This window comes from Schistocerca serialis, chromosome 2, assembly GCF_023864345.2.
Source record: "Schistocerca serialis cubense isolate TAMUIC-IGC-003099 chromosome 2, iqSchSeri2.2, whole genome shotgun sequence".
Lineage (NCBI taxonomy): Eukaryota > Metazoa > Arthropoda > Insecta > Orthoptera > Acrididae > Schistocerca > Schistocerca serialis.
The window spans coordinates 475,109,801-475,132,794 of NC_064639.1; the positions used below are offsets into that span (position 1 = coordinate 475,109,801).

The window sequence follows — 22,994 nt, forward strand, 5'->3', positions numbered from 1 at the left end:
TTTATACCCCCGGGGTCTGGGGTCGGTCTTCCCGTCGGTGCATCCCCACACTGCGCGCAGGCGACATTGTTTGCTCCTGGTTAGACCGCGAGGCGCGCCTGCGGAGGCAGTGACGTCAGCGCCTTCCTGGCAGAGTGCAGTAACCGCCGTGGACTCAAAGAACGGCCTCGGCCTTTCCTTAACGATGAATGGCGGTGGAAAGTGCTACAAGTTCTCATTACAGTCTATTCGTCACGGTTAATGGATATTTCCAAGAACAATTTCATCTCAAGTAACTCTATTGCATGTTTTCTTTGAGAGAGCTTTTACATTAGTCTGCGCAGTTATAGCTATAGTCATCTTATTTCCCTTACTCACAAAAAGAACCCTAGAAATAACGCTATCAGGTACAGTGACGGGAGCCGCTCCACTGTAAGTGGTCCCTTAATTATGGAGGACACGCAAACATTTTCGAAATCATATATTTTTTCCGGAAGATTGTATTGGAGCATTCTTCACACTAAAAAGTAGTTTGATAAGTTACTTAATGAAATTATAAAATCCAATGGCCTGAGAATATACTTTCGTCGATTATTGTATATTTTTTCCATCCTTTGCATATTCGTCGTTTTAATTTTTGAAGAGGAGTATTAATCAGACATGAAATCCTGACGTGAAAAAAAGGAATTTTTGTTACAAAAAAGTCTCAATTCCACCGTAAATGGACCTTCAACTAAAGTATTAAGCTTTGAAGTGAAAGAACATTGACTTGAATAATCTAAGCTTCATAATACACTTGTTTAACAGAATAGAACAACATCGATATAAATAGTGTAACGTTCAGTGACACATTTATGACTCAAGTGTAGTGCTCAGCTCTTTACGGGCACAATTCTCATGGGCCCAACACCAGGAAATGTAGCACTCAACCCAGTCTTCTGAGAGACATTTCGAATTAGTTGATGTGTGAGAAGTGTGGCAACCTGTGTAGCTGCTATGACTTTATAATTCTCAGCTAAAACTTTAAGTGCCTATTCGGTTATTTCTTTCTCGGTGAGATTAGTACCTGATTTTTCATTTGTGTTCTTGGTTTTATTTGACTACACACTTGCACTGCACATCGCGAGTTCTGTGCTGAATAACATTTTAGAGTACTGATGAAATCCCACCTCCGTTTGCACATCGCTTAATTTTGACGCTCAGATCGTTATTTTTTTTTTTTTATAAAGAAGCAAGGTTGGAGTGAAATATTTTATGGGAGTGCTACATTGTGAATTCAAACAGATTTGACAGATAAAGTCTAATGCGTTTTATCCAGTGATCATTTATTTTGTATTGACGACAACAGATCTGGTAAACAAAGGTTCACAGCATTCAGGGCTAACATTTAACATAAAGTCATCAAAATTTAATTGAGAACAGATTTCTTTCTCGCAGTCCAATTGTGTGCTCAACCGATTACCTGGAATTCACATCGTGTAGCGTGAGCTTCACAGACTCCATTTCAAGCAAGCTTCAGATATTTTCAGTCAAAATTTCTAAGTTACTCAGCTTTTCATAGTTTACTATTTGACTTCACAATTATAGGAGCCTTAAAACATTTTAAAGGATGCTTTTACATATAACTTGTTGCCATTCCGAAACTTATTATTGTTTTGAATCAAAACATGAGAGGTATCCTTGCTCCATAGTCCAGTCTTCAGTGGCGTTTCAAGCGCTTCAATTAGCCCCAGAGTTGAGAAACAGCTGTCCGATACTGCTCGACTGCCTCTCATAAGCGTTAACGGTTATGAAAATTACAACAGCCAGAACGAACGGCTCAATGAACCCAAAGTTTGGAGTGTGTATGGAACAGTGTATGAAAGAAAAAGCTACTAAAATATCAAAGAGACGGAGTATGCGTAGGTTGAACGTGCTTATGTGATGAGGTGCATCTCTTTGGGCCAAGTGTAATCAGCGAAGAGGTGCCAAATCAACGGCAAATGTGGAGGTAATACCTTGCCAATACGGAAGAGCAGAATATCGATTTGTGAGTTGTAACAGAGCAGTTTATCCTTCACATGGTCACCTATAATTATTTCGCAAACATTACTTGCTAGTATTACTCTCAGTACGACCGTGCGTCTCATTCCGAAGAAAAATTTCTTCGTCCAAACCATTATAATTCACGTAACACGACGGGTCTGGATTCTCCGCCTTCCCTGGTCTGCTCCACATATCCCGCGGAACAGTGCAAAAGGAGACTTGCTCATAGTGCCTTAACTGTTTTCAGTGGGCGGCAGTTTGACTGTGCGATTCATTGAAATCGCTTTTTTTCCTGTCATCTCGTTTATACATGATGGAGTAGGGTTTAATGTTCCGTCGTCATCGAGGTAATTGGATAGGGAGCTCGAGCAAGGAATGCTTGAAGGACGGGGAAGGAAATCGGCCGTAATCTTTCAAAGGTACCATACCAGAATCTGCCTGGAGCGATTTAGCGAAATCACGGGAAACCAAATCTAGAGGGCCGGACGCAGTTTCGAACCGTCGTCCTCCTGAATGCGCGTCTAGTGTGCTAACCACTGCGCCATCTCGTTCGGTACAAAAGGTCTCATTATATCAAACTAACACAAATCTCTGGTGTATGTAGTTCCAATCGCATTACATTTGTCGAGACTGTTCTCTAGGAACATTTTACTTTCATCAGTTAGTTTCGTAGACCTGACAATCCTGTTTAACGCTTTTTCGTCTCTGTCCTAAGTTTAGCTTCTCTGCCGTCATGTTACATGACAGACAATGTTTACCTGTGATTGTACTAGTGGATATGTTACTGTGGTCACGGATGCAACAAGTGAGCAAGTGGGACATTTGTAAGATACTAAATGACAGCAAATCGTCACACTACTACAACTATAACAGACAGAGTGATAGATCGGAACGATTTCTCGGATGATCCATTGCAAATGGGAAACAAATAAGAACATTTTGAACACTGCATGAAGTTCAGAAACTGGTCTTCAACATGAGATGTTCACAAAGTGTGATGATACTACATACGCAGTGCCCCATTATGTGCGCCAGATTCGGTACGAATAATTTATTGTGTTTATAATAAAACGAGATCTTTGACTATGAATATGTGAGTTGTCGCATTTGACTTGTACTGATAATTATTTTTTTATTTGCTTGTCTGGATGAACAGACATTAATAATGTGTGTGTGGGTGTGTGTGTTTGTGTGTATGTATGTATGTGTGTATGTATTTTTTTCCGATGCACAATCTCAGTTGCACTCTACACAACAAGGCAGGCTACGAAATACTTAATGGTCATTTTGTAAAGGAGAGCCAGGCCTAATTCAAATCGTTTTGTGATCAAGTGTATTTTGTTGAGTATATTGTCATTTACACTACAGAGCGTTATTTTTTGATTTCGAAATCGATTGCATTTTTCTAATCATACGTTCAGCTGTAATTATGATTGTAGCAGCAGCAACGGTAGCTGCAGTGTTTCCTTAAATTTAAAGAGTCAGAGTATTACGCATTTATTGATGGGTCGCTTTGCTACACCACTTGAGGAAAACTTATTTCCGTAACTATAGCCAGGGTCTCCTTCAATATTATTTATTATTGATGACCGGTTTCAACAGTTAAGATTGTCATCTTCTGATCTGTAAACTGATGGATTTACATACAGAGCATTTGACTTATTATTTCTACTTGCCATAACATATGACGAAATGGAAATTCTACCTTCAAATTTTCTTCTTATACTTCCCGTTTCATTATGACTATCACAAATGCCATGTTCACATTATAGTAGATAGTTCTTGCAATATGTATGCAATCGGCATATATATCAGTATATCGTTTCCGTAAAGTCATTTTCTTAAAGTATGGAAAGTGCATTACCTTTATTCCAGTGAGAAGAATTAACTTTAAAATTCTAGAAAGAGTTAGAAAAGAGGCTCAAATCAAGTCAATAAATATCTTTTCAGTTTCATTCTGGTACCCAAAAGCAATTTTTTATTTCATTAAAAACTAAGTTGAACAAGTTCCAACTTGAATGAACAGATTTAACTTTCAAACTTCGTTCCTTCAAAATGTGACGCCACTGTATAGCAAATAGTATCTTTAATTTTTAGCAGGAAGTTCTGAAGGTGAATATAGCACAGTTCTAGTCACTGTTCCTGTTCGAGTGGTTGATATAGTCACTACGTTCACGGAAAACAGAAATTATGGTGCGTAGTGAATGCTTCGAATCCTTTGTTGGTAAATGCAGCTACGCAATTGTTCGTCTACTGAACACTTCAAAAGAAGACTGATAGCCAAATTAAATCTTAATGAGGTAAAGACGAGGTCAAGATTAACCAAAGCGAGCATTATAGCTTAATATAGTGTCCAAATTGCAAATATAGTTGTTCACGTTCGCGCTTACGCTTTTACACTCTACGTAAGCGATGTTAGTCTGTTTCACGCACGCAACAAAACTCTCGAAAAAATTTACGTACAGGGGTATTTGTGTGTAGGAAAAGGGGAACAGGATCGTTGTAACTTCTCTCATTACTGAACACAGGCTCCAGGATGTTCATCAAAACCCTTGGTCAGTATGATTCCCAGACCTGTACCCTCTTTAGCATCTGTGGGATTTGACGGGGCATCGTCATCCCACGATGACGACCGACACAGCTGACTGGACAATACGAATTACACTACTCCACTGCAACTGAAGATTAGTGAAACTTCGCCCATATGGACCCAACTCTGGTAACATCCCTTGAATTTGTATCGACAAGGGATGAGTGTAAGTAGGATGCTTATGTCTTGCAAAGAGAGTGCACTGGCAACTTGACCTAGGACGAATGAATCAGTATGCTACTTTTAGTACTTTGGGGCATTCAGACTTATAACTACGAGTAATATGACAGAATTTCTGGGTCGCCACCAGCCTAAGTTGACTCTTAAGACAAGAGAACCGACCGGGCTGGAAATTGTTTATGAAAAAAGGATCTACAATTGTTTTCCCCCTTTTTCTCTTATCATTTAATTAAGTTGTTCTGGTGACTTTCATCTTCTCTTTTATTACTACTCTTATGCAATGACTCGTTAAAAGATATGAAAACGAACAGAGCATTCGTATTGACTTTGCAATTGAAACCGGGTATTAACTTAACGATCGTGAAATAATACACAGGGTTGATGTGTACAACTTATCACTGATGTATTCAGTTAACTGCTCAATAATGGAGGGTATCAATTACTTTATAAGAGAAAAACGGTTGCCTGGTCCTGGAACAAAATAACTTGCTTCTCTTTAATGAGAAGATCGTAACCATTTGTGAAACTGAACGGAAGGGAAAGGACATGTAGTAATAAGGAAATTGCCGTACACTCAGTTAGTTTAGACTCAGATGGGCTGAAGCAAGAAACCACCACCAGCACTCGATGCAGAGGAGGAAAGTGGGCACAGAGAGTGCATTTCTGTCACAGAATACAGCCGTATAAATCATATCGATGGGGAATAATCTGGTCCGGCTGAAGGCCTCCACCTATTCCACGTGGTTCCCAGACAATACATTTGTTCCACCAGATTTCCGCACTTGTATGAAAACTTCTAGAATTCACAAATAATATCATAAACGTAATTACTTCAAGTCACGCCAAAAGAAACTTATTATACACGAAAGGATGAGCAGGTGGCTCTTCAAATGACAACCGTTACAATGCGAACAAAGGGCACGACGATCAGCTTAGGGATCAAAGGCGTAAAGAAATTGAAAACACGCGCACGCATGAAGAAATAACCACCCTTACTTTTCACACGAAGTATGGGCAAGTTATTCTAACTTAAACATGCCGGAAAGTTTCTGTGGTGCGTGAATTGCACCACGTTGTTCTACAGGAACAAAGCCAAGTCTGATCAGCGCAAAAATTGCACATAATCGTAAGCTATTACTGCTACCTCATAGCACAAAGGCACTAGAAGACGCATAGCGTTTCAGATGAAGCGAACGTAAATATTTCAGGCTGTTTACGACAGATAAAACGCAAACTTCGGACGTTCCTAGCAGAGCAACACAGGACCACGACTGTACTCACTAGTAACCAGCAACAGAATGCCTTCCTCTCCACAAAGGTTCCACCGGCTACCACGTGAAAATGAAAACCAGAGAGAGCTTCCGTCACCAACCTGACAAACCAACAATACCATCTCCAGAAAGAATAGACCTCTCTGCCCAGGTACTGGGATCCAGAGTTGGTCATCCTGCTCTCCCCTCCAAGCAGCGACCACTCAGCCCTCGCTCTAGCAGACGTCAACCAACTCAACTTCCACCACATATTGCTAGAAAAGACCTTCAAATGCTCATTTGTTCACATTCACAAACACAAGACGGTTTAGGGAAAGGAATAGGTATATGTGTGGCAACGTGGAACATAATAAATGACATGATATAATCACACACTGATGACCTTTTGCAAAATACTTGGTTTTTGTGGCAAGAAAAAACATTTTTCTGCCACCAGTCAACCTACTCAAGCCTTCTAGGGCGATTCATACACTCAACCACAGTTACAAGGTGGGCCATATAATTCATAATGGGAAGTTCTTATGGAATGGCTCTGTTGAGACGTTTCAAGAGAAACACGGAACACTATCTCACAAGCTGACATCTGACGCCTCTAGGATGACAATATCTGTACACGATCCGCAAGACTCCGTTGCAACTGCAGGATAACGAAATTGTTCTATAGTGACCTAACCCTGCCCTGATTGGCTACAGCGCTCGAGAGATTGCGACAAAAGATGAAAATAACACAGAACACGATGTCCCAAGATGAATACCGATACCTTTAAGCCGACAGTCTTTATGCATGAATGCACAGGGCTCCACTACAATTGAATGATAATGAAATTGCTCTCCAATACAGTACTTCCACAGGGACCAAGATAACCTTAGTAAATACTCTGTTGGGGCCACCTGTGTAGTATAAGAATGAAAATTTACTTGGGCTCATTGCTTCAGCCTATTATTTTGTATTAATTTTCCGCTACTGGAGCTTATAGACACAACATGTATCCTTCCATTTTACTGAACTGCTTTACCGTGTACTATGTTTTCATAAGTAAAAATGGTAATCGTCTTTTGATAGAGCAAATGCATGTAAATAAGTGACTGTGTTGTGCTTAATTTAGTCAACACATGAATTATATTAGGTGCAAGTGGTCAGTCAACGCATTTTCCACCTATTCTAGCAATTTTCTAACTAAAAATGCAGAATTTTGCAGTATGACACTCATTTCTGTCTTGTTTTCTTTGCTGTTCGAAGCCTAATTGTTAATTAAGTTATTTGATTAGTTTGAAATCTCGACTGTCCTCGATTCACGTTATTTTCCAGTGGGTGACAGCTACTTGTTTACAGGACAGCTGCCATAGCAACAATCCGACAGAGCACGAATTTTGTCGTACCTTCCGTCCTGCGCACAGTTATCGTATCACTCTGCTACCTTAGGTGCCGGTTGCGTCAACTGGAGACGGCAGTTGCGGTCAGTAACAAAACTGTTGTTATTTGTTCCCATATCCTTTGTTTCTCCGTGCAGGATGTTTCTTTTGCGCAATGTGTTAACCTGTCTGTGAAACAACTTTGGAAGTATTGTAAATACCTGGCTTAGTCGGCTGGAGAGCGCTTAACGAATTCAGTATCAATAAAGTTTCAGATTTGAAGTTTTGTATTGCCTTGATCGCGTTTAGGTACACTGGATTACTAGTTTCGACAGGGATAAGCTGCCATCTTCAGATTCACAGTGTATTATGAAATCACGCTGTGCGATAAAACATACGTTTGCTTCCGTACCGTCGTAACGGACTCATAATAAAACGAGAGTAGACATTGAAAACGTAACTGAGTTCTTACGGCAAGACAGAACCATACAGGTGTGGCACATCAAGAAGCGTCCCATGTCTTCCGGCTTGGCTGCGGCTACATACTGAAAATCTGTGCTAAGTTCCTATGGGACCAAACTGCTGAGGTCATCCGACCATAGGCTTACACACTACTTAATCTAGCTACAACATATGCTAAGGACAAAGCACACACATATATACATACACACACACACACACACACACACACACACACACACACGAGGGAGGACTCGAACATCTGACGGTGAGAGCCGCGCGAACCGTGGCAGGGCGGTTACCCCGCGCAGCACTACATACTGATTGTATGTAGCTACATGAAATACAGCCGGCAGCCAAGCCAGGCACATGGGGCGCTTGTTATGATGTCACAGTTACATTTTTAATGTCCTACTCTCTCTTTATTACGGAAATAAAGTCCCTTTTATCGCACAGCATGAGTTCAAAACCAGTACAGTGTGAATCCAAAGATGGCAGCTTAGTCCTATCGAAACTAGTAATCAGGAGTTCCTATGCGCGATCAAGGCAATAAAAAATTCCATATCAGAAACTTTCTTTACATTGAACCTAGGAAGTGATAGGACCATTAGGACCTTGCTAAGCGAACTCAATACTGCATAGTAAAGATAAACGTACGAATGTACTCAGTTCGGAACGACACAGGTGATATATATATATATATATATATATATATATATATATATATATATATATATATATATACACACACTTGCACGTAACGCTGAATTGACAATGTCTCCCCCCCCCCCCCCCAATCGCTTTCTTATTACGGGTATAATTATGAGCAGTTTGCCATTAATTTCACATTTTCTGATATGTTTCATCCATATTCTCTTTGAATTCAGCAAAGAACTTTCTTGGTGCGCCTAGTATCCGACTACATGTCTCGCCTATCTCCATTTTTATAGGGGCAGACATAGTATCTACAGAGACACAAAGCAACTGTTCGAAAATTAACACATTATTCATTAAAATAACAGTTGCGATATGTTTTAGATGATTACCGGCTTCGTTCGTTATCTGACCCTAATGGTAATAATTTAATCACATCACAATTACGAAATAATAAGCCTTACAAAATCTCCATTTAATTTGCACTACGTAGAAAAAATCTCAGTTTAATTTGCACTACGTATACAATCTTGTACTCCACTCAGTTCCCTGATCCATCCGCTTATTTCCCTGTCTCTCCCAGTAATTGTCAATGCACATCTCTCCACTGCTCGCTGAGCAGTACTAACATTTGAATCCCTTTTTGCATTAAAAGTCCCTGTCTCACTAGATGAAGGCAAAATAGAAGCTTTAAACCTCCCTTTCCAGACTTAGTGATCGTAAAGCAAGACTTCATTCAGTTAACTAAAAACGTTCCAGGCTATTTTTACTGTCCTCTCCTCGCGTCTCATCATCACATTCCGACCTTTGTCTTCGATTTTGCTAAACACAGTAAGCGACCAAATTATTCAGTGTTCATTTGTACTATATTCTTTTCGAGCTTATAATTTATTTTAAAGCTGTCTTTCATTACTTTCAAACTTGCACAATTTTAAGTTTATCTGCACTGGAGGCAAGCAACACAGCATCACCGCCAACACCAAGGTAGAATATCAGTTAAAACGTCTTTCTTCTTACTTTCCACTGAAAACTTTATTTAGAGCTACTGGGAAAAGCAGCTTGTTTCTTCATTCAATTACGAGTTGTCCGCTAACTGGTGAAACGTAATGGAAGGTATAGCACTGATGTGTTTAGAGTGAATCAGTGCCTTCTTCCTGAAGGGTTCTTGTGTACGTTTCAGTCAAAAACAATGTTCTGTAATTAGTTCACGACTCTCATGTGATACATTGACCTATACTCACGTATAAAAGCTGATCGTCCGTTTAACTGATTGAAATTAGATCTCTTTTTCGACTTGGCTGCTGATAATTGTAGAGAATTTCTTGTACGCTACGGAGAATAGGCTGATATGTTTACAGTTTTGTTTGTCTTGTCTGTCTCTTTTCTTAAGAAGGAGAATAATAAAAGCAATGTTCCGGTGTTAAGGTCTTCTTCTTCTGAGCAGCAATTCCGTAAAGGAGGAGACACATTTCACAGAACTGAATGAGAGCGAATCAAGTTGTCTATACAGAAAAGGTTGGAAGACAGTTGTCCACAAGACAACATCCTGGAATGACATTATTTCCATCGTTAACGCTCTGTATTTCTGATGGAAATCTCAATTAGCATTTATTTAAAGAAATCTTTAAATACTTCTACTTTTTTCTCTCTATTGCTACAGACATTGACACCATAATTGATGGTATATCCACAAGAAAAATTGTTGTATTCGTTTTTTACACATATTTTTCATTCAGTTCGAGAATAAATTCGTATATACTACATATATTTAAGAATCTTTGGGCACAGCACGCAAGATTAGAATATTCAGCGGACAGTGGCATTGAACCTAGTAATGCGTTCCTGTGAAATACGTATAACAAAACAGGAAGAAGAAACGAAGCTTGACGTAGCTAACGTGTCTTCACAGAGGAATCGTTAAGTGGATGACATTCAACATGCCGAAGGTGACGAACTAACTACAAGTTTTCACACATAGAACTGAGAATAACAGTCTTATAAGTTGGCAAGCAGTCTGCCTCGCCGTCTCGTACCTTAGCACTCTGCACTACCTACTGCTTCAGTTTCACTTCAGCCGAGTCTGCAAGCCTTCACCACAAATTAAACACAAAATTTCAACAAAAATTTGACTTTTGAGAAAAGTAGTACATTCTTGGCAGAACCACGATTTTAAACAATGACTATATGCTGTTAACTATTTGTTACGATATGAATACATGTAAAATAACAGTGACAGACGAACAACGTTTATCGTAGACATTTAAGCATGTAAGACTGCTGCGCTGTCATGAGTGATTCTAAATTGAATATCGATAGCTCCTTGCTGAAATCCAAACAATAACCTACAAGCTACAAGCACAGGCAGCACAGTTTGAGTGAATAATGCAACTTATTCATATAGCTGCAAACAACGCTCACAAAATAAATGTTATTTATTACAACCGGTTTACCTGCTACCCCTCTCTGACACGAGGCAGGCGTAATTTTCACAGGGAAATTTGCAGATGGAGGGACTATCGTAAACGTCATTCATCAGTGAAGGTCGCAGTTAATATCGTCCTCAGCGAGTGAAGTGGCACAGTGGTATTTGAGGGGCATGGAATCTTTCCGGATCACGTCTTACCTCGTTATCCAGAACTGTCCAAACTGAACGAGTACCTTCTCCAATGACGTCTGTGACGACAGGAGGTTTAATATAGTACTCCTTTCCCATTTTTTGTAAAAAACTACGACTAAAGTTAGGAAGACTTTGCTATGGCTCACTGGTTGTTTTCAAAGGAGAAAAAATCTAGAGTGTGTACTATACACGTTAACATGAAAGAATGAAATTTTCACGCTGCAACGTCGTGTGTGCTGAGATGAACCTTCCTCACAGATTAAAACTATGTGCCCGATCGAGACTCTAGCTCGAGGCCTTTGCCTACGTGGATAAGTGCTCTACAGGTTTTTTTTTTTGCGACTGAGCTACTCAAACGTAACTCTCGACCTCTCCTCGCAGCTTTACTTCCACCGGTGTCTCATCTCCAAAGGCAAGAATCCCAAATTCGAGTCTCGGTTGGCACTTAGTTTTTATCTAGCACGAAGTTGAACATGAAGACATTCGTACTTAATAAGTTACGGTGTACTGTCATCACAGAAACACTGTGCCCCTCACTATACGATCTGTTCGAGACCCGGTATGTCTTGTTGTGGTCTTGAGTCCGAAAATGCAGCTCTCATGCTGCTCTGTTAATTCTCGGAAGTCGAAGAACTGAACAGAAAAGATAGAAGACTAACACAACTGCTTACGTTAGTTCTGCCCACAGTCTCGTATTCGGGAACAGCTGGAAGTAAGCCGGCCGAAGTGGCCGTGCGGTTAAAGGCGCTGCAGTCCGGAACCGCAAGACCGCTACGGTCGCAGGTTCGAATCCTGCCTCGGGCATGGATGTTTGTGATGTCCTTAGGTTAGTTAGGTTTAACTAGTTCTAAGTTCTAGGGGACTAATGACCTCAGCAGTTGAGTCCCATAGTGCTCAGAGCCATTTGAACCATTTGAACCAGCTGGAAGTAGACTAAACATCTATTATAGCGACGCCTGGTTACCACAGAAGTGTTGTTGCGTTACACTAGAAAATATCGTGTATTAGCTCTGAATCAGTATACATGAGACTGTTTGCAGCAAATTTGTGTGCTTACAAAAAATTCGTTTAGTGGAGGTTCCTTACAAATTTGCACTTTTATTCTGCACACGTTTGCATTCGTTACTAACACTAAACAACATTTCTACATAATGCTGTACGAGACGCTGGTCAGGAGCTCCGCAGCTATTTTGGCTTTAGGAGGACAAAGGGAACGTCTGTAGAAAACTGCTCATGTGTGATACTGAACTGATCTACTCTGAAGAAATTTGCTAGCCGTAAGCAGACAGTGCAAACACTACTCCGCCACGAATAACAGTTGCCTAATAATACGAACAGTTCTGTTTCTTTTATGACAAACTCCGCACCAATATTCTTTTTGCTGTACGTGACTTTCATATCTCATAATATATCAAGTTAATGTAATTAAAACAACATTTCTCACATCGATAACTGATTCTTCCTATAGATAAATGTGTGCTGTATGACAAGGCAGGCCAACCACATATAAAAAATGCATTTGTTTTAATGGCGACCTTAGTTCTTCAGTGACAATAAGATGCCGCACACTATCATCGGCCAACGACATATCTCCAATTTGTGGAAACCACACTATGACAACTTGCTTAATACTCGTTTCATTGGTGTGTGAGATGCACAATTTCGTAACGAATGCCCGCCTCGAGAACCAGAGGGCCCGACCGCTGCTCGGTTGATGACGCAATGTTCCGGGAGGTCTCAGCGCTGGCGGCGTCACACAGAAAGCACCAGAGAGTAGGACGTGCCCTCGGAGGGGATGCACCTACGGCCAGGCCACAGCCGTTAAATAGCGGGCCAGCGGCCGTCGTCTGCACTGTACCACAGGCACAGCGCACGCACACACGCACTGTACGAGGTAAGTGCTCGCTCTGCGCAGACAGATCGTTTGTCCGTTTCTGTAGTCATCAGTCTTTTGATCTGATTTGATGCGGCCCGCCACGAATTACTCTCTTGTGCCAACCTCTTCATCTCAGAGCAGAATTTGTAACCTATGTCCTCAATTATTTGCCCGATGTATTCTAATCTCTGTCTACATCTACAGATCGTACCCTCTACAGCTCTCTCTAGTACCATTAATTTATTCCGTGCTGTCTTAACAGATGTACTACCATCAAGTTATTTCTTCTTGTCAGCGTTTTCCATATATTCTTTTCCTCACCGATTCTGCGTATAACCTCCTCATTGCACACCTTATCAACCCACCTAATGTTCAACATTCGTCTGTATAGCACTACAAATCCCCAAGCAAGCGATTGTCTAGGTCACTACTACGTAGTAAACCTGAGGCGAAAGCTAGCCAATACATAGGCTCTTGTAACATTCTGCTTGCCCATCGATCCTTCTCGCGCTGCCTCTGCAGTGGAGCGCAGGATTAGACGAATCTTTGCTGTTTCTTTCTTTGTGTAAGCAGACTTTACCGGAAGAGGTAATAGTGTAGTGCCTGGAGAAATTATAAATGTCTTTTTAAAGTTTTTATGCTGTTGAGAATAATGCTATTACGTTACAAAGAACGTAGTTTCATTTTCCGGCGAGTGGGACGAGAAGATGAAAGAAATTGTACTTGGCATAGTAATAAAAATTAGGTACTCCAAAAAAGGTTCGCTTGTATTTAAAAAACACAGTCTAATGGATCATCTTCATAAAACATCGACTGCCATGGACTTCAAACTGCTGAAAGGTGAACTGACTGAGAATAAGTTGTTGCACTTGATATTGCAGAACGTTGATACTTTGGAAACTAGAAGGGAGTTGTTTGAGGAAGAACTGGAATATGCTATAAGGGAGTTGTCTAGAGAATGATTCAGAATAAAGTGAAGAAAAGTAAATGGAAAGATGAAAATACTACTGATACTGAAGAAAGTCTCAATGTAGAAGACAAATGTTGATGCTGTCGAAACTAGAAGGGAGTCGTCTCGGGAAGGATTGGAACATCCTATACGGGAGTTGTCTAGGGTCGAATTGGAATACGATACATCAAAAGTACATTGTTAATTAATTCTACAAATAATGCAAGAGGAAGAAGACTGCAAATGCAAGATGTAAAGTGAAAAACCCTTACTGCGGATTGGTGGGCATGTGCGAAATAGATCAAGACTAGGAGGGTGAAGGATGGAAGCGATGGAAGGAGTTCAGAATTAACAGGTCCAAAGAATGTGTACTACAAACACAAAAAGCGCTTTTAGACCTCAAGGTGATCAGCCAAAGTAATGGCGACAGAAGGATTGCCTGAAAAATGGAGACATTAGTTGAAAGATCTTCTCTGGCTGTTTAGATAGATAATTTCGAATAAGTAGAATGACTTTAAAAAGCAAAATGTATTCAGTCGGATCATCTATAGCTTAGCTCTGACGGCTGATAATAATACGCTTGGAAAGTACTCTTGTTCTGCTGCCCAGAAAAGACTCAGGGAGCCTAATTCCAGCACACATCCATATATCAATTTTGTAACTTCCTTTTATCTCAAAGATGTCAAGAAATGTTTCTGACATCTGAATTGCATAGTAGTTGAAATACATTTATGTTTTATTTTCATAAATAAAAATGGAGTAGATTTATAAAGATTTCCAATGGTATACAAATATACAGTTTTACTGAACTTTTAGGAAGGCCTCGTAGTATTAGTGTATAAAAAGCACTAAACTATTCTGAATATTTACTGCAGTTTTGACTTGGGGGGGGGGGGGGGGGTTGATGTACAAAAGGGTCGTTAGTAGGAATTTCATTGCTTCTGTACTATTTAATGTTTAGGTGGGAGTAAACTTCTTTCGTGTAGAACTGTTCTTGTAAAAGTTACATCTGCAAATTATTGCCATCAGACAGGAAGAACTTTATTTAATGGCAAAAGTCGTGAAAGAAATGTAGCTGATTGTGGTGGTATCTCAGTGTAACTTTATTATGACCAGCGTAAGTGATTTCTAAGCAATTGTTTAAAACAGCTTCAAATGTGACGAAAATGTGTCCGAATATACATTAAATATCGATGTCGTCAATAATCACGTATTATGAAACTATGTAGCTTCTAATGCTCTCTGTCTCCTCTGTTCCAGACTGACAGCAGGACCAGTCGCAGCCCCGCTAAACACACCACACAATGAGGACGACTTTGGCTCTTCTCCTCATCAGCGTCTTCGCTGTCATTTGTTCCGCTCAAGTGGAAGAGGTATGTAGACGTCGGAACTTTACCGTTCTCCAGTGTGGCGAGTGCGGACGCATTTATCATTGAATGTTTCGTGAGGGTGCCTGCGTAGGCGAGATTAGTAAAACTCTTTGGTATTGGAAGCAGACGGGTTGAATCTTGAGTAGGAAGAGACAGTTTGCGATGTATAGCCTGATCCTGATTTTTGAACTGACTACCAAAACATATGGATAATGCCAGACGTCTTTGTAAGGATTTTTGGGGTCAGTGTTGAAACATTTTCCGTTGTGATCTGTCTGATCAGAGAGATAGTTTTACCTAGAAGGCGTCTCAGAGTTTTTTAAAAGGAAGCGGCAAAGTGATAGAACCTATTTTCATTTTGCCTGGTCTTTCACCGTTCTGATAAACCTAGTAACCAAGCTGGCACATGGCAGTCCTTCATATGATACTTGATTCTCATACCAGCACCAATAACTTGACATCATCATCATCATCATCATCATCATTTAAGACTGATTATGCCTTTCAGCGTTCAGTCTGGAGCATAGCCCCCCCTATACAATTCCTCCATGATCCCCTATTCAGTGCTAACATTGGTGCATCTTCTGATGTTAAACCTATTACTTCAAAATCATTCTTAATCGAATCCAGGTACCTTCTCCTCGGTCTGCCCCGACTCCTCTTACCCTCTACTGCTGAATCCATGAGTCTCTTGGGTAACCTTGCTTCTCCCATGCGTGTAACATGACCCCACCATCTAAGCCTGTTCGCCCTGACTGCTAGATCTATAGATTTCATTCCCAGTTTTTCTTTGATTTCCTCATTGTGGACACCCTCCTGCCATTGTTCCCATCTACTAGTACCTGCAATCATCCTAGCTACTTTCATATCCGTAACCTCAACCTTGTTGATAAGGTAACCTGAATCCACCCAGCTTTCGCTCCCATACAACAAAGTTGGTCGAAAGATTGAACGGTGCACAGATAACTTAGTCTTGGTACTGACTTCCTTCTTGCAGAAGAGAGTAGATCGTAGCTGAGCGCTCACTGCATTAGCTTTGCTACACCTCGCTTCCAGTTCTTTCACTATGTTGCCATCCAGTGAGAATATGCATCCTAAGTACTTGAAACCGTCCACCTGTTCTAACTTTGTTCCTCCTATTTGGCACTCAATCCGTTTATATTTCTTTCCCACTGACATTACTTTCGTTTTGGAAATGCTAATCTTCATACCATAGTCCTTACATTTCTGATCTAGCTCTGAAATATTACTTTGCAAACTTTCAATCGAATCTGCCATCACAACTAAGTCATCCGCATATGCAAGACTGCTTATTTTGTGTTCACATATCTTAATCTCACACAGCCAGTCTATTGTTTTCAACATATGATCCATAAATAAAATGAACAAGAGTAGAGACAGGTTGCAGCCTTGTCTTACCCCTGAAACCACTCTGAACCATGAACTCAATTTACCGTCAACTCTAACTGCTGCCTGACTATCCATGTAAAGACTTTTAATTGCTTGCAAAAGTTTGCCTCCTATTCCATAATCTCGTAGAACAGACAATAACTTCCTCCTAGGAACCCGGTCATATGCCTTTTCTAGATCTATAAAGCATACATACAATTTCCTGTTCCACTCATAACACTACTCCATTATTTGCCGTAAGCTAAAGATCTGGTCCTGACAACCTCTAAGAGGCCTAAACCCACACTGATTTTCATCCAATTGGTCTTCAACTAATACTCGCACTTTCCTTTCAACAATACCTGAGAAGATTTTACCCACAACACTGATTAAAGAGATACCTCTGTAGTTGTTACAATCTTTTCTGTTTCCATGTTTAAAGATTGGTGTGATTACTGCTTTTGTCCAGTCGGATGGAACCTGTCCCGACTCCCAGGCCATTTCAATTATCCTGTGTAGCCATTTAAGACCTGACATTCCACTGTATTTGATGAGTTCCCACTTAATTTCATCCACCCCAGTCGCTTTATTGCACTGCAATCTATTGACCATTTTTTCCATTTCCTCAAATGTGATCCTATTTCCATCATCATTCCTATCCCATTCTACCTCGAATTCTGAAACATTACTGATCGCATTTTCACCTACATTGAGCAACTCTTCAAAATATTCCCTCCATCTGCCCAAGGCATCCACCGGATTCACCAGCAGTTTTCCTGACCTGTCCAAAATGCTTGTCATTTCCTTCTTACCTCCCTTTCGAAGACTGCTAATTACACTCCAGAATGGTTTTCCAGCAGCTTGACCCATAGTCTCCAACCTTTTTCCAAAGTCTTCCCACGATTTCTTCTCGGATGCTGCAATTATCTGTTTGGCTTTGTTTCTTTCTTCAACATAACTTTCTCTGTCTACCTGGGTTCTGGTATGTAGCCATTTTTGATACGCCTTCTTTTTCCTTTTCCAGGCTGCCTTGACTGTATCATTCCACCAAGCTGTTTGCTTCATCCTACTTTTACAAACTACTGTTCCAAGACATTCTTTAGCCACTTCTAGTACTGTGTCCCTGTACCTTGTCCATTCCTTTTCCAATGACTGTAATTGACTACATTAAACTAACTGGTACCTTTCTGAGATCGCTGTTATGTACTTGTGCCTGATTTCCTTATCCTGGAGTTTCTCCACTCTTATTCTCCTACATATGGACCTGACTTCCTGCACTTTCGGCCTCACAATCCCAATTTCACTGCAGATTAAATAATGATCAGTGTCATCAAAGAATCCCCTGAATACACGTGTGTCCCTCACAGCCTTCCTGAATTCCTGATCTGTTATTATATAGTCAATGACAGATCTGGTTCCCCTGCCTTCCAAAGTATACCGGTGAACGTTCTTATGTTTAAAAAAGGAGTTTGTGATTACTAAGCCCATACTGGCACAGAAATCCAACAGTTGTTTCCCGTTCCTGTTGGCTGCCATATCCTCTCCAAATTTACCCATAACCTTTTCATACCCTTCTGTTTGACTTCCAATCCTGGCGTCAAAATCACCCATGAGCCGAACACTGTCCTTGTCCTTTACTCTAACAACTACATCATTGAGTGCCTCATAAAAACTATCCATCTTATCTTGATCTGTCCCTTCACAATGCGAATATACTGACACAATCCTAATTTTCTTGCTAGACACTGTCAAATCTATCCATATCAGTCGTTCGTTTACATACCTTATTGCAACTACGCTGGGTTCCATTTCTTTCCTGATGTAAAGCCCTACACCCCATTGTGCTATTCCTGCTTTGACTCCTGACAGGTAGACCTTGTATTCTCCCACTACCTCTTCTTTCTCACCCCTTACCCGAATGTCACTAACAGCTAAAACGTCCAGCCCCATCTTACTTGCAGCCTCTGCCAGTTCTACCTTCTTCCCAGAGTAGCCCCCATTGATATTAATAGCTCCCCATTTCATTACCATTTGTTTGCCAATCGTATCTTAGGAGTCCCTGGTTTGTCAGTTAGAGGTGGGACTCGGTCACCTCCAAAGGCCCGAGGCATTTTGCTCTGATTGTTGCCAGCATCATATTTAAAGTACCAGGGAAGCAGGTTGCTACCCTTACTTGCCCCGAGTCCCATTGGGTTTTACCCCTAACGGCTGAGGGACTAACCGGTGGATTTGGTAGTCTTTGCCGTATGAGCACAAAGGTGACCAGGACTCAGAATATGTCCGAGATGCCCAGCCTTATTCCAAAGTAACTGGTATCCCGACTGTCGGGACCACTTACTTGGCCACTCATACGTTGCCCGTGGTTCATGAACTAGGACATGACTACAGGAACCCACACCATGAACCACAGTAACTTGACATAGATATTTAATTATCAGCTGTCTGTTACTCAAATGATAGTAGCTAATGATTGTTCCTAGGCCTCTCCTACGTGTGTTTTGGTATTCGGCTTTCGGCCAAGAGGGCTACGTCGTCTATGAATCTTGAAACTGTTGTTCTTTAGCTACTTCGACCGTTCTTGATAACGTTCTTGACTCTAAATTGAGTCGCATTGTACACTTAATTATACTGCTCTAATGGTAAAAGGAACGAAGGTATTTTTATTACTTTATCTTCTAGTCGGACTTATTACTGAAAATGTACATGTAATTTCAAATGTTTCATGACAGCAACTCGTCTAAGTTCAGCCAGAAAAGTACGAATTCAAGCCGAGTGCTTCATTGGCCTGAAGAAATGGGTAGTCACACTCAGTAAAAACACTATCGGAAAGATATCATACCTCATATTGAACAATCGCGTGGCGCCACATTCACTGAGACACAATCACCAGAGTACGAAAGGCCTTAAGCGCAGCACTGAAAGAATCTTATGGGTTTCTCCTCACACTCAGTGGCCCGGGCCATACCTCCGTTTGATATTCTGGTTATGCTTCATTTCCAATGAAACAAATTTTCACTGCTGACGAAGACTAAATTGCAAAATAATTGGGAGGAAACAGCAAAATAAGCAAATGAACGCTGTTTGGCGATACCTGCAACTCGTCTGTGCTTTTTGAATCCTGTTCGATGCTTCAGCAGCCAGCTGCAAGCGATCCTCATGCGATCCAGGATGAGGAGCGTTCCAGCTTTCACATGCAGGCGCGACCAAAAATACGCCACAAAATCCTACTGAACATTGGGGTGACTATCACTTCAAAGAAATTAGTGAAGCTAAACAACCATCGACACATTTGGCACATAGATTCGAGAAGAAAACCCATGTAGCAGTGGTACATTCTTGTGTGAGAAGATAAATGGACTGAAAAACGGACTAGACTCCTTTCTACTAAAGCAACGGTATGCGTTATCCTTACATTTGTATTCCTAGTCATATATCTTTTCTTCACTTGCTTCATTACTCCTGCGACCGAGCGAGGTGGTGCAGTGGTTAGCACACTGGACTCGCATTCGGGAGGACGTTGGTTCAATCCCGTCTCCGGCCATCCTGATTTAGGTTTTCCGTGATTTCCCTAAATCGCTTCAGGCAAATGCCGGGATGGTTCCTTTGAAAGGGCACGGCCGATTTCCTTCCCCATCCTTCCCTCACCCGAGCTTGCGCTCCGTCTCTAATGACCTCGTTGTCGACGGGACACTAATCTCCTCCTCCTCCTCCTCATTACTCCTGCGACTTATGAGTTGAATATCTGTTTCTATTAGCTCCTCAGCGACCTTCCATGCTTCGTTATCTACATACTAGCTGCTGCTCCATAGCTTCTAGAGTGTACATTTACGGCACCTGTGCCTTCGGCACGTATGTTGCACACACATCCTCGTGCCCCCTCCCTCTTTCCATCTCACTCTCTTCCCCCTCTCTTCCTTTCTGCCTCATCTCTGTTCATTTCCTCCTCCTCTATTTCTCTGTCCACCCCCACCTCCTCTCTCCACCTGTCCAACTCCTCCTCCCACCCACTATGTCCTCCTTCCTCCACTCTCCTTGTCTGTGCATCTCCTCCTGTCCTCACTCCATCTGCCCATCACCTCCTGCTGCACCCCCTCTCCATATCCTCACCACGTGTGCCCGTTTCTTCCACCCCAGTCTCGTTGTCCATCAGTTTCCCCATTATCTATGCTCTGCTCTCCACTTTCCTACGTACATTACCCTTGTCTATGACAATTCCCTCTTCTCCTCCCTCTGCTCATCTCATTCCCTCTCCCCTGTCTCTGCCCTTAACCTCCTCCACTCTCTCTTTGTCCCTCTCATCTTCCCCCTCTCTGTCTACCTCATCCTCCTTCCAATTCCCTGTCCATCACCTCCTTCCTCCTTCTCTCCTGGTCCTCCTCTGTCCATGTCATCCTGCTTCCCTCTCCCTATATCCGTATCTCCTGCACCACCTTCACGTCGTCTTCGTGTCCTATCTCCCTATTTCCATGTGCCCCATCTCATTGTCCATCTCCTCCTGTTTCCTCTCCGTATCCATCACCCCCTGTCCCCCCACCCTCCCCTACTGCCCCGTCTCGATATACATCTCCTCCTCCCCCTCTTTCTTTCTATCTCTCCTCCCCACCCTCCTCTAGCTAGACGTCGGAATATTCAAAAAAACAAGTAGATAGCTTCTTGGTCTCGTTCATTGCTGTAGGAGTCAGAGGAGACAATTGGGTGGCTTCTTAATTGTCTTCATTATTCTAGGACTCCGTGGTGCGGGAGCGGCGCTTCGTGTCGAGGGTGGAGAACCCGCCGAAGCGGCAGGAGAGCCACTTGTCGGGCAGCGTGGACGGCGGCATCAGCCGCGACCGGCGCATCGGCACCATGGTGCACGGCCGGGCGGACGGCGTGTGGACCAGCAAGGACGGCAACACCAGGGTGGGCGCCGGCGTCAGCTACGGCCGCGTGCACAACGGGCCGGCCGCCGGGCCCGCCTCCAAGGGCGGCTACATCAACGTCCAGCACAGCTTCCCGGGCAAGTGAGCGGATGAGAAAGCAGCTGCACAGCGTGCCACACACACACAGCCGGACTCTTGCTCTTTTAAAGCTCTATTTCATTTCTCTTACACCGATGTTGAGCATTTAACTGTTATTTTGTTATTTATGTAAATAAGGATGTAAATAAATATGTATTTTTGATAAATAAATTAGTAAGACCAAGACTGTGTCAGCCTTAGCTTTCCATTTACAGCATGGTGTATGGCGGAGCGTATCTTGTACCATTACAAATCTTTTCTTTCATGTTCCGTTAGCAAAGCTAAAAACTCCTCCCGAACAGGCCCTGAAGACCCAACGGTACTGACCGCCTGTCAATCTCATCCTCAGCTCATAGGCATCACTGGATGCGGACACGGATGGGCATGTGGTCAGCGTACCTCTCTCCCGGCCGTACGTCAGTTTCCGGGACCGGAGCCGCTACTTTTCAATCAAGTAGCTCCTCAGTTTGCCTGACAGGGGCTGAGTACACCCCGCTTGCCAACAGCGCTCGGCAGACTGGATGATCACCCATCCAAGTGCTAGCCCAGCCCGACAGCGCTTAACTTCGGTGATCTGACGGGAACCAGTGTTACCACTGCGGCAAAGCCGTTGGATCCGTTAGCAAATGGGCGAGGGTAAAAACAACCATCTATATGCCTCTGACGAGCCCTAATTTTTCTTGTCTTGTCTTCAGGGTCCTTATGCGAAACGTACGCTGGCGGCGTTCGAATCGTTCTGCAGTCAGTTGCAAACGCCTATTTTCTAAATTTTTTCAGTAATGTTTCCGGATAGAACTTCGTCTCCCATCCAGGGATTCCGAATCAAGTTGACGATGGATCTCTTTAAGACTCGTGTGTTGATTGAACCGTCATGCCGGTAATGTATCTAGCAGCACACCTCTGAACTGCATCAATGTCCTCCTTTAATCCGGCCCGGTGGCAATTCCCAACAGACGAGCATTTCTTAAAAATATGTCACCTTCACCAGCTACACTTATCTAAAATTCTATATATAAACCGTAGTCGACCATTCACCTTCCGTATTATCGCCCTTACATGCTCGTTTCATTTAGTGTCGCTTTACATCGTTCGGCCTTCATGTCTATTCGACGTGTCTGTCTCAAGCAACAAGTGATACCTGTTTACAAATTATCATACTACTTCAGTCTCTTTTTCTTAGCACGCAGACTATACATCAATGCAAAAACCATAAAGTAAACTCCAGAGAGCGAAGATTAATTCCACGGAATGAATTTTCCTCTCTGCAGTGTGTGCAGATATGAGA

General features: G+C 42.1%; 1 protein-coding gene and 1 pseudogene across 1 annotated transcript; one reads left to right on the plus strand and one right to left on the minus strand.

Moving 5' to 3' along the window:
- The first annotated feature begins 12,965 nt into the window (after positions 1 to 12,965).
- LOC126455605 (uncharacterized) lies at positions 12,966 to 21,884 on the plus strand. The gene is made up of 3 exons (XM_050091366.1): positions 12,966 to 13,022; positions 15,214 to 15,326; positions 21,438 to 21,884. The coding sequence occupies exons 2-3, from the start codon at positions 15,258 to 15,260 to the stop codon at positions 21,714 to 21,716; spliced, it is 348 nt and encodes a 115-aa protein (XP_049947323.1). The 5' UTR covers positions 12,966 to 13,022; positions 15,214 to 15,257; the 3' UTR covers positions 21,717 to 21,884.
- Positions 21,885 to 22,206: 322 nt separating this feature from the next.
- On the minus strand, positions 22,207 to 22,324 carry LOC126459089 (5S ribosomal RNA; annotated as a pseudogene).
- Positions 22,325 to 22,994: the final 670 nt, after the last annotated feature.